Below are 18,994 nucleotides of genomic sequence, written 5' to 3'. Positions count from 1 at the left end.
CACTGTGTTTGATTTATTACATGAGCAATATCTTAGCAAATTGAAAATATAAGAGGCTCTTATTTTATTATTTAGCTTATCAATATTGGTAATTTGAGATTCTAATTCATTTGAAACTATAAACTTGGTATTTTGATTTTACAAACATCTAATTTGAACCAGTGGTCCATTCAACATACCACGTGACACACAAAAACGATGTTTATCTGTGTTTTTTAATATTTGCTTTTAAATTAAGAAAGTGAGTAATATATAGTACTAAAATTTGAATTATAATCTATAGTTTGATACCAAACTTATTGACATAAATTCATGAAATTGTAGTTCAATAAAATTTTTAATGCGAGTCAACAAACGAGATGACATGGCCTTTCACCCATGACCCGTCTCAAAAGGGTTAACTAATGGTTTTCAAGTTAAATATTTAAAAACAGATAAATACAGGTATTTAAAAACTTGTATATACATGCGTGTGTCTACAGTTTTCAGTTGCTCTTACCTTTTGTACAATCAAAAATAGCTTCTTCATTCTGTTCCTGCAATACCATAAAATCAATTAAACATTCAAACTGTCCTTCTTAGATACATTTTTTTAATGTAGCACACACAAATATAAATATCAATTTTCAAAGAAGTTACATCTATGCGAGTTCTAACAATAAATGAAATGTAAGCTGTACATTTCGTTGACCCAATAAAAAAAGGTACACAATTGTGAAACAAGTAACTTCATGAAAATCCATACCAACAAACATAAAATTTGGCTAACATACAAAACAGATATTCTATCACACCTTCTTAAGAAGTACATTTAATAAACTTTATGTGCACTTCAGAAAAACATAAAACTGATATTCATACATATATGATGAGGAAGGAGTTACTGTACAGTTGATACTAAAAGAAATATTATGCATACAACAAAATCTATTGAGCTATTGTTTGTTTAAAATTAAAAAATTAGAAAGTAAACTATGTTGTAAACGAAACAACTAATATATAATAGTTTTTGCCACACCCTGTATCTATGAACATATATATAATACATAAACTGACATTAATTCATTATACCTTTTGTCAAATAAAACAATAAGATATGAGAAGGGAAAAACTTGGAAATGTATGTTGTTTCAGACCACTGAATCAAATTACTGCAAGTACAGATATTTAACATTCATTAAATTTTACCATGATTATAAAAGCTACAGTGATAATGCTATTTAAGTCTGTGTAATAGGAGTAGTTCATCCCACTTGCACTGTTGATTTAAAATATTTTTAACAACATATTATGAATGATAAGTTATATTAAATTTCTGATATACCAAACTAACCATATTTACAGAATAAATCTTGGTTAACCACAGTAAATATATTTATCACCAAAGCTAGCTTTAAATAGGCATATGCTTGAAACAAGTGATTTAAAATTATAAATTTTTTTCATTAGATATTTTACTGTTATTGTCATTTATTTAGATAAAGGGTGATTTTGATGTGTTGAATAGCCATCTGTTACCTCAGTTTCCTTATGTTCATAAAATGTATGTGCACATATACATTTCACATGATAATCAATGTTTTTCTGTGGATCTTAAAAATATATTGTTATCCCAGTTACATATGTAGTCCCTATAGTTGACAATGCTATAATAATTGTTATTATTTGTCTTGTAGTTGTTAAGAAATATAATGTTTATCCTAATTAAATATGTAGTCACTTCAGTCACAATAGAAAGGTATATTTCATTTTTGTCTTGTTAATTAATACTACCAGAATCCTGCAAAATATATGTGTGGTTAAATTAGTATCTTTATTGCAACAGTACTTCTTAAAACATACAATATCTAGAATAACACAAAATAATCCTAATCCCAGACATTGAAAGCTAAGCCTGTATTAAGTACAACCTGTATTCAATAAAGAGATAAGTTAACACTGTAACTTGTGTATGTTTTTTGCTTTAGTTTAGTTGGAGCTTAATACTATCAATAAATAAACTTATAATGTTATTCTACGATCTAACATTAGACCTTTTTAATACCTTTGATAAGCTTTTAATATGTTGTTGTACAAAATGCCTACTAAGGTATACTTACATCCGCCTTTTGTTTACATTTGTTGTAATAAAGTGTGCACACTCATTTTCAGGAGATAAAAACTGAGTAGTACTATAATAGATATATTGTTATGATATAAGAATAGTGACTTTGGTTGAAAACATGAAAACATTTCTTGAGAAACATAATCTCTACTCCAGACACCAATTAACTCAGTTGAACACAACAGATGATTTTGTAGCTACAAGATCGTAGACAATATTATATTAAGATACACATTTCTAACTTCACAAAAATACAACAGTTTGAAAAGTTCTGATGATCAGTGGAAAAATAAATTTTGTTACTAAGGGACCAGAAACTGCAAAATATCTAAGTTTGTTACAAAACTTTTCATAGGAGTTTCACTTACAGTTTAAATACTAACTATTCCAACATCATAATGTTCTGAAAAAAATGCATACAACATATTACGATGTTATATGTGGCAATATATAACTCAATAACATTTTAGAATTGATATTTATTAACTTTAATGTATTTACTGCAAGTTGCAAATAAAAATGAAAAAAAATTCAACTATCATCTCTGCAGATCTTGAATCTCACATTTGTAAACAATACGCATATTGATTGTAAAAGAATTTTTCTGTCCATCCCAAACTATAGATTTGTATTTGCTAATAATATATCATCCCTTGAGAGCATAATTATGCATGTTTTGTTTCTCACATTATTTCTCACATAAATGAATTACATCTATGTAAAATATATCAAGTGGTTTTAGCAATAATTTATGGTGTTTGTGAAAGTGATTAGACAGAGCACTTCCAGAAATAAACAAAGGAAGCTAATGGAAAGTTTAGAAGACTTAAAAACAAACCACTGACCTGGGAATTTTTATTTAGTTTCTTTAGACATTCTTTTTGTTCCTTAAAATATTTTCATGTTAAATTATATGAGTTTGAAAGCTTCAGAAATTTTCTTATATGACAAAAAATAAGTTGGGTTTAGTGAGAATGAAGTATATGCAATTAATTATAGCAAAATAAAAAATATGCACACCCTAAACACATAGACCTATCACAACTGTGTACCTCTTTTTTTATTGTTGAAATATGGAAGAATTTTGAGAAAGTTTAACCTCTGTTTTAAGATACCTATATACAGTCAGTGCTTACAAGTTTTGCTCTGCAAGCAGCCCTATTAGAATACATTGTTGATCGCTCCTTTGTAAAAGATAATGGACATATCTGTAGAGCTTTACTGTAGAACTTAATGGCTTCCAGATACTGCTTATTTCTGAACTTTTCATTTCCGTCATTCTTCAAGCTCTGGGCTTCTTCTTTCTTTTCCTAGTTTAAAAATATATATATATATATATATATATACTCACATATAAATACTTATCAACTATTGGTAACCTGAAACAGAAGCTAACAACTAATTACATTTTGAAAGAGAAACACTACCTTCTTATAACAGAATCTTTCTTTAGACTTTTCAATGTTTAGAAGAGCATGTCAGCTAAGAGAAACTTCAATATAAATTTATTATAATAAATTTAAAATCAGATTATGACAGCAAAACTCATCTACCATGATTTATGCTTTCCAATGCCATGTCACAATCCACATGATGTAGCACTTCAATATTCAAAAACATGGTTCTTGACTTTGAAAATAAATCTTCATCATTACCTTGATAAAACTACTCTATAAAAACATGACTAATAAAACTTTCCCTTACAGCTGAAACTGATAATCATTTGTATTAACCTATACATGCAGATAAGTAGTTATCTTGTTATGAGTATTTAATATTCATCACAGTATGTATGAAAGAAACAATTTCACACAAATGTATTACAATAACTAAAACCCAAGTAATTAGTGAGAAGTCCAACAAGTTGTTGGCCCTGAAGTAAAAAAAAAATGTTTCTATCCCATATAAACAAAGTCTGCTTAGGATATACACCCACTTCAATCTGCCTTTAAACTTATTTCAAAGTAGTAGTAGAGTAACATACAGATAATGTATATTAACTTTATCTTCACACCCAAATAGATGCATCCTACCTAAAGGGCAAAACTCCTCCACTGAATCAGAAAAATTATAGAAAATAAAACTGTAATCCTTTTCAACTCATGTACAAAATATTTTAGACTGGAAATATATTTAATAAGAATGTTTTACTTTTTAAATTCTATGTATATATATATATATTTTTGAAAATTGCAAATTTTGATTTTTGAGTTGATTTCAGTGCATTGTGTATGCAAACATTAATGTTTGTGGACTTCCTGATTATTATTTTCTAAGCATAACACTGCACTCATCACTCCTACAAAGAAAGTCAAAATAGTTTTAACAAAATTTGATTATTGTAACCACAATATAAGTGTAATATCAATTTTAGACACTGTTTCTCAAACTTGTTTTTCATGGTGTAATGTAACTGTCTATATCTCAGCTTTGACAAGCAACAGGCTAGTGAACCAAACATCTAATAAAAGCTCTTTCACTGTTCTTTTCAACTATATATGCTGTCACATCACCTAGTCTGAGTAACTATTAATCTCAGCATAGGTATGTGCAAAGAATGGAGCAACATGATAAAAGCATAATTTACACCCAATTTACAATGCTGAATTTGTTTCAGTAAATCTTGCTTTATTACTTCATAATTCATTTGAACCATGTTGTTACAGTATGATAAAAAATGATGTTTTTATGCAACTAGGTAAAGAAGATTTAGTTCCATCATTTTATGGTTGACTGTATCAATTTTAGTTTCCCCAACAAGTCCAGTATTGTGAGAACATGTTTACATTAGGGCTTATCAGCCTAAGTAACTTCTTGAATGTCCCTGAAAATAATTTTCAACCATACTACACATTTTAAATGAAGCCTTCTGACTAACAATTGAAAAAAACTAATCTAGCTTATAATTTTTGATATGGTAGAAAGTATTATTTTATGCCAATGATCATAAACACAGTAAAATTTCAAAGCAAAACAAAGTTAAAATTTAACTTTTTAAAATAAAAACTTTATAAAAAATACAACAAGAATGTAGACATAAAAAATTAGTAACTTAAGATCTACAATAAAGGTAAGCATTTTTGTAATTGTTTTTAGAAAACAAATATCACAATGAAATCTTTTCAAAACTTCAAAGTTGTGATTTGTACAAACATCCCATACAAAAACAAGGTATTTGATTTGCAATGTAATAAAACAAACAATACAACAGGTTTGTCAATTCAACAGGCTAGACATTTCAGAGTTAAATGAAATGTTATGCCTTAATGAACTGTGGATTCAATAAATGAATTCAGATGTTACTTTCTATAATTTCAACTTAAATTCCTATCCTTTTAGAATATCAAGATCATAGATCTACACCTATATGGCATACCTTCAAATAGTTCAATTTAATTTTCAAACCTACAACTCCAGAATATTACATGTACATTATCAAATTTTAAAAACTGAAATGAGTAACTCTAGGGCTGGAAAATTATACAGGCCTACTTCATAAAAGTTTTGGTTTTAATAACAGTTTTCCATAATTCAGTTGTGCAGATTTTGAAAACAATATTCATTTCTATCACGTAAGGATTTTTTACAAATTGGGAAGAAAAAAAAAAACTTACTGAGATCAAATTATTGTTTCGTTTACCACAATGAACATGTATTATGTTTATTACCAAAAATACTGAGAAAATGAGAAGAACAATGATGTCAAAACAATATGCATTCTCATTCATCCTGATTGTTTTTTGTGAAATCTACATCTTTTAGTCTCAAAACTACGTGTTGTGGTCTTTCTTTTACGTATTGCACTATAAAATTTTGTGAAAAATCTGTACATGATGGAGAAATATGGATATTATTTTTGGATTCAGCATACAGGAATTACTGCAGAACATGTAAACATTTTAAAACAATAAAAACATCGCAGGCCTGTGTTATAAACACAGATTAATACACTTCAAAAAAGGCTGAAGTTAATTTAGAGTATTTTGAAAGATAGTTAAATAATCATTAAATGAGCTGAAAAACCTACTGTCAAAGGTTTCATCTTAGATGCATGTTAAATAAAAAATAAAAAATCTACCAATTTTTCTTCCTCTGTCATTTGTGTCTCTAAGTCCTTTAAATATTCTTCATCAACCACAATCTCATCCTCTTCTTTATCTTCCTCCAAAACAATGGAATTTTCACTTTCTGGGCTATCTTCTTCTTGTGATACTGACTGTTCATTATCTTTTTGACACTCATTTGACTGCATTTCATTATCTTGAAAAATATTGCTGCAACATGGTTCAGCACTGAGCTCTTCCTTAAAATTGTCACGTGACTTCTTTGGATATGCATTTTCTGAGCTTAAAGAATCACTGGTGTATACTGAAGATTTGTTTTTTTCTTCATTGTCTTCATCTACTACTTGTTTACTTACAGATTTTTCCAAGTCTTTAGTCAGTTCTTCTATAATCTCTTCATTGGATGGTACATAATCACTAGAACTTGATGATTTATTAAGTTCCATCCTGTAAAACATACAAAATAAATATGATAAAAATTAAAACACTTCTACATTGCAAAAAATTAAAAATAAAGAAAATTTAGTTATAATAATAATAAAAATTGTAATTCTTGAAGTTAGGGATTATTTTACACAAATCTTTAGAACTTAGTGATAAGAACTATTTAAATGCCTGGGCACCTTAGTCCCATAAGAATGAACAAGATTACAGGTCATTTAACCTACTTATAACATGGACTTCCCTCTAACTAACAAAACAGTCACTTAATATACAATATCTCTATATATCTACAGTGTTTATACTATCCTATAAAAGTTTATGGAAATCAAAACTAAAACCTTTACATCATACCATCAAACAACCTTTAACAGCTAACAGAGAATATATCTGCAAAAGAAACAAAAGCAGCTATAGACTTTCAAGACTTAAATTTACGCTTCTTGCCTTAAAAGAAACTACATGTATTGATGCTCATAACAATTCTGAGGATCTGAATCAAGCCATCTCTAGCTAACATAGTTTACAAAACTCAGTTATTTACAATATAACTTAATGTTCTGCTAAAGGTTTCAAGCTTTTATCAACTCATGCCTAAATCTTTCTTTTATCCACAAACCAAGAATCTTAACTAACAATGAAAACATTTTATCAGTAAAAGTTAATTAATACTTCTAAAACCATTAAAATACCACAGCATGCATGTGCATTACACTAATAGACAGTGTGCTCTAATCTACATGCACTTCTCTTAAGCCTTTTCCTATTCCTTATATATACCAATGAAAATTTAAATTACATTGAGTCTTTACACTTAATCAATGTGGTCTTTCCTACTTTTTGTCCTATTAATAACTTCTTAACTAATTCTAAGAATATCATGCATCTTTTTTTTTTTCCTCTTTTAAGTTCTGATTCTGCCATTTGATATACGTGATCCATTAGACAACCATCATCCTGTTAAATTTCATGTTAAAGTGTCATGAATTGTTATTAGATTAGACTCAGAGACAAGGTGGTAAAAATTCTAATTTTCCATTTTCACTTTAAATTTTTGTTGGGTAGGTTTTCTAGTATTGCAGCTTTCTGTTACTAAAAATGGCTCGCAATCAATGCCAAACTATTCTAGGCTAGATGCATTTTAAAATTATTTTTGAATTGTGAATTATACTGTATTTTTAAAGTAACACTTGTGCACATATGGAAAAAAATCAAACTAATGAGGGCATTCAAGAAAATAAAATATGGTGAAATCCACAGAAACAGAAAAACAGGTAAAAAGCTAGACAAGTATTTTATTACCTATACAAGGCACTTAAATAGCAGTAAGTGCCACATGTCATATGATTACTTCAATGCTCTCCTACAAAAAAGCAAAGAAAATTATTTCCATATCTATTATACTTCTTATGCAATACTTAAAAAAAAATCTTCAGACTAGAGCTGGATGACTTGTGGAATTTACTTACTTTTCAAATATTTGTTTTCTTTAGTTTTTAGGTAACTACTACTACTAGGTTACAGGATAATAAAGCTATTAAATATTAGATTGAAATAAAGTTTTCATTAGTCTTTCAAAATTTGTAGTGCATACCGGAGGTATTTACACATTTTGTTAAAAATGTTAGAAAAGTTAACATTTTCTTAAATCAAAAAAAGTATTTCCAATAATACTTACCTCTACTCACACCACAGCTATTACATGACCATTAGAGTTTCTTTATCTTTGCCCACCTAAGCATTAATCTGATTTTTTCTCACTTGGCCCAGTATTCTATTCCCACTTAATTTTCCTTGGCAATATCTATCTCATGACACTCTCCACCTATGTCAATACAACCTCTATCTTGGTACTGTATATAATCACCTCCTTCCAATAATATTTTCACTTTTTCAAGACTGACCCAATACACAGTCTCTAACACCATCTCTCAGTGTGGAGGAAGGGTGGGAGAGCATGAGAAGTAAGTATCATTAGAACTACATTTTCAATATTGATCAAAAAAAGATAGACCATGCTTAACCCAACCAGATAGCTGAGCATCCAATCTGAGCCAGTATTATGAGTAGGCTCCCATGTAGGCTGGTGCCACTCCTTCCAACATCTGGGAAAAAAAAAAACACATCCAGGGTTCCAAGTAGTAAAGAGAATTTTAGGTTATATCCACAGAAGTTAACATTTTCCCAAACTGAAAATGTATTTCTGATAGATACTTACCTCCTCTCACAAAATAGCTTTTCTCAATTAGTACTGCCCTCTATCACTGCACATTTTCCATGCTCACCACTAGCATTCCACCTCCCACTTCTGCATATCCACATGTAAATGATTATGCAGCAACTCTCCACCAATAAGAGCATGACACAACCCTTATCGTAACCTGTGCCCTATCCATTTTTGCATTCACTAATCACTTTGAGATTGGTCAGAAGACCTACACCACATATCACAGGAAGTAGGGAGGCTGGGTGGGAAATGTGAGAATAGGTAAGTATCTATCTGAATTACATTTTCAGTTTAAGAAAATGTCAACTTCCGATACAATATCTTACCTCCGCTCACAAAACAGCTAGAATCCACACTGAACTGGTGGAGGGCCGGTGAAAAAATTATCCCCCTTTATAAAGTGCCCAAAGAGAGACCATGAAGTGTAAAACCAAAAATGGAAAATCGTACATCGTGATAGACCTCACCACAACTGATACATGTATACTCTTTGCTCTTTTATTACTGTGTCATAAACATAAAAAGTGGAAATACATGAAGGAATCCCACAATATGTATTATCGATGAATGGCACTCCTGGGTGTCGAGTGGCTCGGGCACAACAGGCCATAGTGGTAGTTTGACCTCATCCAACACCTGGCAGTATCTAGAATTGTACATCAGTTCTGTAGTAAGCAGAGGATCACCTACCTCTTCATCTCAAAATGGGAATTGGTAGCTTCTATACCACAATCTGTCTCCACTTACACGCATTTCCAACCAATAACTGATCCACCACGAACTAACATCCAGCAGATGGTAGTAAGGAGGAAATCCCCAGTAGGATGACATCTCTGGTCCAAAACCTTGTGGCACTGGGTATGGTTCTTCCAGTCCAAAGTAGGAGGAGGATACCTGGCCATGGGAATACATGTGCTGCGTCTAGCTACAATCAACACCAGATCTAGAAATGAAATCCAGCAGAGGGTAGGAAGATGGATTGCAAACCTGGGGTGCATCTCCAGTCCAAAATTTGGCAGCATTGGGCATTTTATATCCAGTCTGCAGTAGGAGGGATACCAGATAGAACACATGTGAGAACTTACTTAGCTAGACAATTTCCAATCAACACCAGACTCAACGGGAATGTACATTTGGAAGATAGTAGGAAGGAGGAATTCCACGGTGGAAAAAAAGCAACCTGCCTGATATATATATATATATATATATATATTAATACAGTGTAGTACTACAACCAAAACCTGGTGGCATCTGGAATTGGACATCAAGTCTGCAGTAGCAAGTGCTAAACGCCATCAATACGAGCAAAATGTCAAAGCCCTATTCTCAACTGAGTGGTATGATGCACCACTCAAGAGGATAAGCCTCCAAGATCCAGCAGCCAGCAGCTAGGAACTGGTAAGTGGCAAGGACTCACATATTCCACTAGACAATGGAGGGAAAAATGCATTGGAGAGTCAGGAGGGCTACATCACCAGACACAGTGCAACAAGTGACCACAATACCCTATTTTGAAAACCAGAGCTACCATGTCAACGGAGTTGATCAGCCAACAATCAGCAGCATCTGGAATGGTACGTCAGATCCAAGGTAAGAAGAGTCTCAATGCTACGGAGCATCACTGATGGGCAGCAATCCCTGTATATTTTACTCGTGTGTCCATGAGTGTACAGTCTGGGACAAACATATTTATGAAGCAAAAGACCACTAGAGAGAGAACTACTAGTGGTCCTACAGAACACCCCATCTCTACAGTATGCATAACCTAATCCTGAAAAGCAATTGTTTCAGCATAGGTGACAACTGAACAGAGACACACAACTAACATGTGACAGCATATGGAATTGACATCGAGCATGATCACAGGATGGACAGTGCAAATTTTAAAAAACAAAAAAATAAACCTGGTCATACACCACTTGCCACACGAGATCCACAATACACTAGCAAAAAGGCCCCTATAAATAAAGAAATAACAAAAACATAGTAAAGAAAAACCTAAGTAATATAAAGAAATATGTTGAAAAATTTGCAAAAACAAGCACATCTGTACGGTACTATTGCCAATCAAGAAGTGATAAACAAGTGCAGCTGTGTAGAGGGTGCTGTTTACAATAGGGGTTGATCATGTTTCTATTGGTGGACAGCTGCTGCATAATCATTTACATGTGGATATGCAGAAGAGGGAGGTGGAAGGCTAGTGGTAAGCTTTGAATATTTGCACAGATAGAGGGCAGTACTAATTGAGAAAAGGTATGTTGCGAGTGAAGGTAAGGTATCGTATTGTAAGCATTGAATAAAAGTCTAAAGAGATTATTATGTCATTGGTTAGGCTACAATTGTAGTACTGTGTTCAATCTTGAGCTCCTTACTTTATAAAGGACACTGAACTGTTAGAAAGGGTTCAGAGTAGGGCTACTAGGATGATACCTAGGATGAAAAGTTTGTCATACAAGGATAGGTTGAGTTTGATGATTGTTAAGGGAATTGATAGGGTTTGATGCATTAATTTTTTCATAATTAATTATAAGAATGATAAAACTAGGGAACACATATTTTGAGTAGAAGTCATCTTCAGCTATGATAGGTTTATTTTTCTAACATGGTGGTTGGCTTTTAAAACAGGTTGCTTTCAGATGTTGTAGATGCAGTTAATTAAAGGTATAGTTTAATACATATTTGGATGATAAGGCTGAAGATGGACTAGAAGGATCAAAAAGTCCTTTCTCATCCTTAATGTTATGGATAAACTGTGTAGCTTTGTGCTTTACAACAAACATAATGGATATACATCAATTACTTGGACAGATAGAATAACCAAAAAAAGTAATAACCAAAAACTCTAATTTTCAATTAGTTGATTATTTTTGCAAGTCATAATACAAATTGATTAAGCTGAATAAATTTGAATTAACTGAAAATAATAACAAAAACCCATAATAACAGCATTTCAATTACTGTATAGTTGAAACCATCTGAAACAGTAATAATGGGAATGATTAGATGATTATTTTTGTAACATTAATCAATTTAATTATAATTCAAATTACTGGATACTTGGAATAATCAAAAACACTAGTTGATTATTTTCATGAAATCAATCAATGCCCATATATGATTGATTATACTAATTTATCAAGTTAATTGCCCAGCTCTATCCCAGACAAGTATATATTTACCCAGACAGGGGCAGTTAAGTAACACTTATCATTCAATTACTCTAGCTTTCCCCTACACTACTCAGAAAGAATTATTTCCAAGTATCTGAGTTTTTTTTATAATAAAAACAAAAATCCTAAGCAGCATATACTTACCTGGACACAGCACCCAATTACCATTAAATGCCATATGTCATTCAATTACTCTAAATTGTCCACTACATAGAGCAAAATAAGATTTAATCAAAAATCAGTTGACAGCCTTTCTATAATATCAAACAAATTCTCCAGATGAGCACATTTCTGACTGGGTGAGGACACTAAATGACACATTGTAATTTCATTCAACTATTTTACTTGTCCCCTACACTAATCAAATATAATTACTCCTAAATCATTTGTGTAATATCAAAATAAAAGTAAATCTTTTTGGATGAGCATACTGTTTACCCAGACACAAATATTCAAATAAAAAAATCATCCTCAAGTTGAAAACAGAAAACCATTTTTCTGAATCATATCTATTGTCTCATGTGCTAACAAAATTTAGTATGTCATTGTGAAAACTAAAACTTTCAAACAATTCTTTAACCTTAATATATTGTAAAGGTGTGTTTGAGCTTTTACATTAAAACAGATGCTACCAATAAGTCTTAAAATCAATTCTGGCTTATTTAATTCAAAACACCATATACTCTGAATACTATGTACTTCTCAACTTCTGTTGTTGTCTTGAAGGTAGTACACTAATATATTGAATATCTTGAGACAATGTATGCCATATTTGTAATAAGCTTTGTAAATGCTTATGAACTAAACTTTTTCAACCTCTCATTTATTCCTTCTCACTCAAATTGTCGTTAATACCCTGCTATAGTCAAATACATAATTTAAAAATAGTTCAACTCCAGTCTATATTACATTTTCATGTTCACCAATGGTTTTTGTTAAATGGCTGAAGTTAGCCTTTACTAATTTGCTTAGTTCCACACAGATGTGTAACCTCATAATTAGACACAGGATTAATAAACTAAAATAATTTAATGAAATTAGATAGATTTTATCTAGGAAATAAAATCAACAGAAGAGGTGAAAAATGACCCTTTTAAAGGTATTTTACAGAATTAGTATATTCAAATTATAATCGGTCTGTTCACAATGAAATCTGAAATTTAATTGCCTATAATATTAATTATCATTTTCTATTTTAGATTATCTATGATATATATTGTTCCAAAATTATTTCAAAAATTAAATAGTAAATGTTGAATAAAAATTCAAACTCGAATAACAAACACAATCTTACATTTTCAGTAGCATGATGCTCCATCTATGTATTAATGATACATATCTGCATTTCTTGAGGACAACATTAAGCATATGCTCGGTGAATATTAACCTACTGCTATGAAAAATAATTTAAGTTATACATCTTCAACATCTCCAAGTATCCCTCATTAGGTTCTTAACATTACTACAGTGTGTACTCAGACCACTTCAGCAACACTTTTCATTTACTTCACAGGTAACATTAATGAAAACCTTAGAGTTAGAATTATTCTTTAATGTAGTCAGTCCAAAGAATATACAGAAAAAGGGGCAATACTATGAAACTGTTCTCATACAAAATAGCTGCAACTGCTAGGGAGAACTCTTTACATGTTTTGTCACATTACAAATATCTGTTCTCAAAGCCAGTTTGTAATGTTTTTTGTCAACTATCACATACATTATTTCAAATATAATTGCTAATTAATTTTTCAACTTAAATAACATTGTAAAGGGGTCTTTACTGAATAGAAATGCACATAAAAGTGAGTGGCACAGCAGGGTCTGTCCCATCAAATAACTGGGTACATGGCAGGCAGTTGTTTAAAAGCTTGGGTATTTTCAAAATCACTAGAAGAAGCAGAACCAATAAGTCAGAAATCATGAATGCTGTGTTAAAATGACTGACAAATGGAAGAAAATCACCAATGATGCAATTGTTCATACATTCTATTTTTTGCAAACAACTTACCTGAAGGAAGTTTTAACACAAAACTGTGGAATAGGCAACTATCACTCGTAAGATTCTAACATGAAAATGGATGCTGCCAAGCCTGAATTTCCCTGACTACATGCACCTGATGACATAATCAAAGTCATAGAAGATAGAAAAAAATAGATGTCAGGAACAGAAGCCAAACCAAATTGCCAGACAAGGACTAGCAGACATCATTTCACAAGACAATCGTGTGTTCCTCCATGCATAATCATCCAACTTTATTGTTAAAAGATTGAGTGACAAAAACTACGTGGTGAGGCTTTTCTCACAAGAGAACTTCTCATGTAACAGTACTCAAACATGCTTACACATTGTTGCTGCAAGATTGTCAGTAGTACAATGCTAGCACAAAAGAAAGTTATAATTTAAAGCTACTTAAAAGTTTGTGCTTACTGGTTCTAGTTAGGGAGGAAGATACCATCTCAAAAGGAAATGCTGGAAACAACTGTATTACCATACTTAATTGGAACTACTGTACAAAGTGTTAAAGAAATTATTACCACAAAAAAAAATACTGGTGGTAGAAGTCATTGCTAACAAGCACACCCAATAATTTTAAAGATGCAAAAGATCTATATCAAAATTTAACAGAATATCCAAAGCTTAAAGCTCTGGAACTAAAAAAAAATGTGATTAATTAATAGAGTCACTTTTAGAAAAAGGTTAGTTGACTTATACCCATCAGTGGAAAATAACAGGAAAAATTATGTATGTACTTCTGATTTTTTCCACTCATTTTATGAAATCCATTAAAGTGCATTTTCAAGGGTCAAGTTCACAAAAAAAAATCCCTATATCTTAGAAATTAAACTATATTCTAAACAAAACAACTATATAATCACTTCTGCTCTATCCTGTACATTGTGAATGTATACATTGGTTCATTGACACCAATGTTGTACAATTACCATACTGAAAAAATGTAATTACCAACAAATTACGATCTGCTTATTTTATATGAATTGTATTTTTAAAATTATATGCTTTCCTTCTTTCTTAATTGGTATGAAACTATCAATATATGTTTGTTTTTTTATTTGGTATTACAGAAAATTTATAATAGATTTGGAAATATTTTTGACTAATGTAGGGAATAATCGAGTTAAATACACGACAAATTAAATGTGTCGTATGGTGTTAATTAACTGTCTCATTCATTCAAATATATGCTGATATGTAGAATTCTTTTCATATTAAAGAAAAATATAATATGTTTGGAAATAATATTCTATGTTTATTGTACAGAAAAGTTGGAGTATAACATAGGTGACCTCCCAGCATTCCAAAGGCCTGATAGTCACAGATTTTTGGTTTTTGCAGTAAGTCAAAATTGAATGAATAAACAAATTTGTAGGTCCATAACAGATGAATGCAATCTCAAATGAAAACATTAAAAGGTACATCTTTGTGGAGGTTCTGGGGACCAGCCACCCCTGATGACTTGCTCTTTTTAAATACAAACAACAGAAATATTTGAATTGACACTGTAGTGTACAGCTCATTGTAATGGTTCAGTGTCAAGATAATTTTACTGACTAGAAGCTTTCAATAAGTTTAATGAGTCAGAGATATAACTTTCTTTATCCCAGTGCTATAGAAAAAGAATCTCAATCTTATACGTAAGTTTACGCTTGGTTTATTGATTAACGCAGTTAGTATTATTATTAATATTATTTGTAGTACTACCAATATTAGTTTCATAATACTACGTTTACTTTACACAGTTTATTAACGCTAGTAACAATTTAACTTAAGTTCAGTATCTAACTACCTAAGTTAGTTACTACCTACTTTGTTTTCACTTCAGTTTCTTGCTTCTTTTACTTTAAATTCCATGTATTTCTTGTTAAACAGGCTTTTATCAGATTTTCTACTTTATGTGCAAGACTTCGACAAGGGTTCTTTGTTGTTTACAATGTTAACGAAAATTACAAGAAAAACTGAAAATGAACTTGAAAAGTTTAACTTTAGTTTAATTTAAACTTAAAGTATAACTTTAAGTTATGAAGTATTCATCTACCACTACCACTTTTAGCCATGCTTTAAAATATTTATATATTTGAAAGTATTTTTTTAATTTATCAAGTTAAAAGCAAAAGATTATGAAAATTTATAATAACACTAACAGTTAATTACAAGTTAGAGATAACGTTCTTCATTCTTACAATCTTTAGTTTAAAGTTTGAGATCGACACCACTTTCACTATTTTATTTTAACCTTAAGCCTACAAGTGCTGCACCTCTTAACACAAGTGTCTCCCTCATCTGGATAATGTGAGCACCAATCATTGAATACATTTTTAAAAGAAATAGTATATTTCAAATCTAATGAGTTGATTTCTTTACACTGTTACATCTGTAACCATTTGCTTTGGGGTTATTAAACACTAAGCCTTCGTACTTTATATTTTAAAACGATCGAGGATTTTTTAACCCCCCTTTCTTCAGCACCTGGTAGGTTAGAAGTAAGTTTACGGACTTACGACGCTAATATCTGTGGTTCAATAACCTGAGGTATCTTTAAGTTAAAAGGGGGGGGGGAGAAAGAGATAGAGAGAGAGAAAAGACACTCAAACAAACAGAAAAAACGAATAAGATGAATTTCTCGCCAAATTACAAATAATTTATTAAATGAAATTTCAGGTAACAACAATTAGTTGGGCTTGAAACTGTAATATTATGGATTATTGTAAATAAAATTGTCGATAAAACAATAAGTGCTGATTTAGACACATAACCAAGATCGAGTAAAGGTGACATACGATTTTCGTTAGAGTGTTTCTGTTGTGATTAAGTAAGAATTTCAAATGTCCCTGTTGGCTCGACCGTAAGCTTAAGGCTCATAATGTTAAAATTTGGAACTCGATACTGCGGTAGGCACAACATAGTTAGTCCTGCGAGGTAGAAAATTCTGCTTTATTTGGATATGTTTTTCATCGTTTATGCATCTTTCCTTTCTGTCACTTAGTTTAGCTAATTTTTATTTGCTTTAAAAATACTTTAAAAAATGTTCAACTGCCTTCTAGTGTATATTAATTATTAAATGAGCGATGTTATTATAATGGAGCTTGCGATCCATACCTCCAAAAACTCGGATCTAGGAAATACCGCACCGATCATCACCAATCATAACTGGGGAATATTTTTATAACTAGGCTGAGCAACATATAAAAAAATTGAAATTTCCACAAAAATTATATGTTTCAGATTTAACCACTAAAAATTACAAAAAAGGAGTAAGTTTCAAATATAAAACAATCAAAAAACAAACTTAATAAAATTATTTGTTTCTGTTTAGTGAAAATCTCATGAGTGTTGCAATAAAGAAGCAAATCACTTTTATTGGTAACTGTGTTTACAAAGAAATACTTCAATAAAATCTAGTCTGTGATATAATGCTGTGGTGATAGCTCATTTTTAAACGCAAATTTCAATAAAGTCGTTTTCTCATGGATGGTGAACATTATTGAATGTCAAGTATGAGAACTTTGTTGTAGAACTGTCAGACAATTCCAGAAAAGGCCGTAGGCCCAATAACCTTTCGCAAGAACTAGCAGTTATACCAGCGTGGAGGGCGGGTATTTCTGCTAGTTTTTACAATAACAAATCGACACGATGTTCCCCTAGCGGTGAGTTATGGATACTAAGTTCATGGATAACTATTGTAGTAAAATGTTTTTTCTTTGGGCAGGATCTATGGAACTATCTAGTAAAAAATCATGCGAAGTAAAGTCCACGTAACAATAACAAATTAGTTTGTTTCATCCTAATCTTTTGCTACTGGCTACTTTCACTCGTAGTTATACTTATAGGCCTAAGTACACAAACAATGTTTAAACAAATTCTGAAACATGGTAATTATGCCTAACTTATAAATATACTCACTTGCAGAATATCCCCGTTGATCGCTATTGTTATTGAATAGACGTGATAAATATCACTTTTAACATTGAACTGTGAACAACTTTTCTGACATTGAACTCATAAACTCATTCACTAAATACTCATTAACTTCACTAACTGGCTACTCATGTTTATAGATAATGTACCTTTATCTCCTGATACTAGGAAAACTTTCTTAGTTATTATATTGTAAGATAACGAATTCTACTTTTATTTTCTTATGGTTTTGTTTACCTATCATTTATTATTTCTTCTATTACTTAGTTCAACTATGAATTTTTCGTTACATTAAAGTGTTAACTCATCTTCTTGCTAGAGCACGTTGATTTTGAGTATGTATGTATGTATAATGAAATTGGCACAAGCTTCCCCTAACAGTGACGTATAGATATTGTTACAACAACTGAAGTCACGTGATTCTGCTGGCACGTTCTCGAGTGTGATCGAGATGCCCTCTTCTTTAATATTTAAGTCTGGCAGAAAAGCCAGCGGGTACAAAGATTGTGAAGTGCTGTGATTTATAGCGTGTATTATAAAAGTTGTTAAGTTTAAAGTGACGAGAAACGTGCTGATTGTAGAACTATTTTGTACTAAAAGTTTGTATCGAGGAAGAATAAACTGGTTTAATCAAGAAAGGAATTGTATCTCTGATGATACTTGCAAAGAATTTCTAACTGAAACAAACAAACAAGTAGATACATAACAAATTGGTGTCAGAGAGCGGGACGAGAAAAAAAAGAAGATGGAAACGAGAAGTGGCAAATCAAACTACGACTAAGCAGATTTGATGGCAGCAATACAAGAACAGCAAACGAAACAAGAAGAACGAGAAAATAAACAAGAAAAGCGACTACAACAGTGGTTGGAGGAGAAAGAAAAGAAACAAAAAGAACGAGAAAATAAACAAGAAGAGAGACCACGGGAGTGGTAGGAGGAGAAAGAAAAGAAACAAGAAGAACAAGAAAATAATCAAGAAAAGAGACTACAGCAGTGGTTGGAGGAAAAAGAAAATAAACAAGAAAAGAGACTACAGCAGTGGTTGGAGGAAAA

General features: G+C 31.2%; 1 protein-coding gene across 2 annotated transcripts in view; it reads right to left on the bottom strand.

The window, feature by feature from the left end:
- The window catches only part of LOC106469022 (tetratricopeptide repeat protein 1-like), a 24,890-nt gene extending 8,602 nt beyond the window's left edge, over positions 1-16,288 (bottom strand). Inside the window, exons 1-4 of one of the 2 annotated variants that reach the window (XM_013929477.2) lie at positions 15,833-16,288; positions 6,183-6,615; positions 3,241-3,414; positions 500-536 (exon numbers count right to left, since the gene is read on the bottom strand). In XM_013929477.2, coding sequence (XP_013784931.1) covers positions 500-536; positions 3,241-3,414; positions 6,183-6,614 — 643 coding nt within the window. In that variant the 5' untranslated portion in view covers position 6,615; positions 15,833-16,288. The remainder of the gene's footprint in view (positions 1-499; positions 537-3,240; positions 3,415-6,182; positions 6,616-15,832) is intronic. The other variant, XM_022398159.1, reaches the window with a different exon arrangement.
- Positions 16,289-18,994: the final 2,706 nt, after the last annotated feature.

Source organism: Limulus polyphemus, unplaced genomic scaffold (genome assembly GCF_000517525.1).
Source record: "Limulus polyphemus unplaced genomic scaffold, Limulus_polyphemus-2.1.2 Scaffold93, whole genome shotgun sequence".
NCBI classification, from domain to species: Eukaryota; Metazoa; Arthropoda; class Merostomata; order Xiphosura; family Limulidae; genus Limulus; species Limulus polyphemus.
The sequence above is the reverse complement of the archived record's forward strand: the minus strand, read 5'-3'. Positions and strand labels throughout refer to the sequence as shown.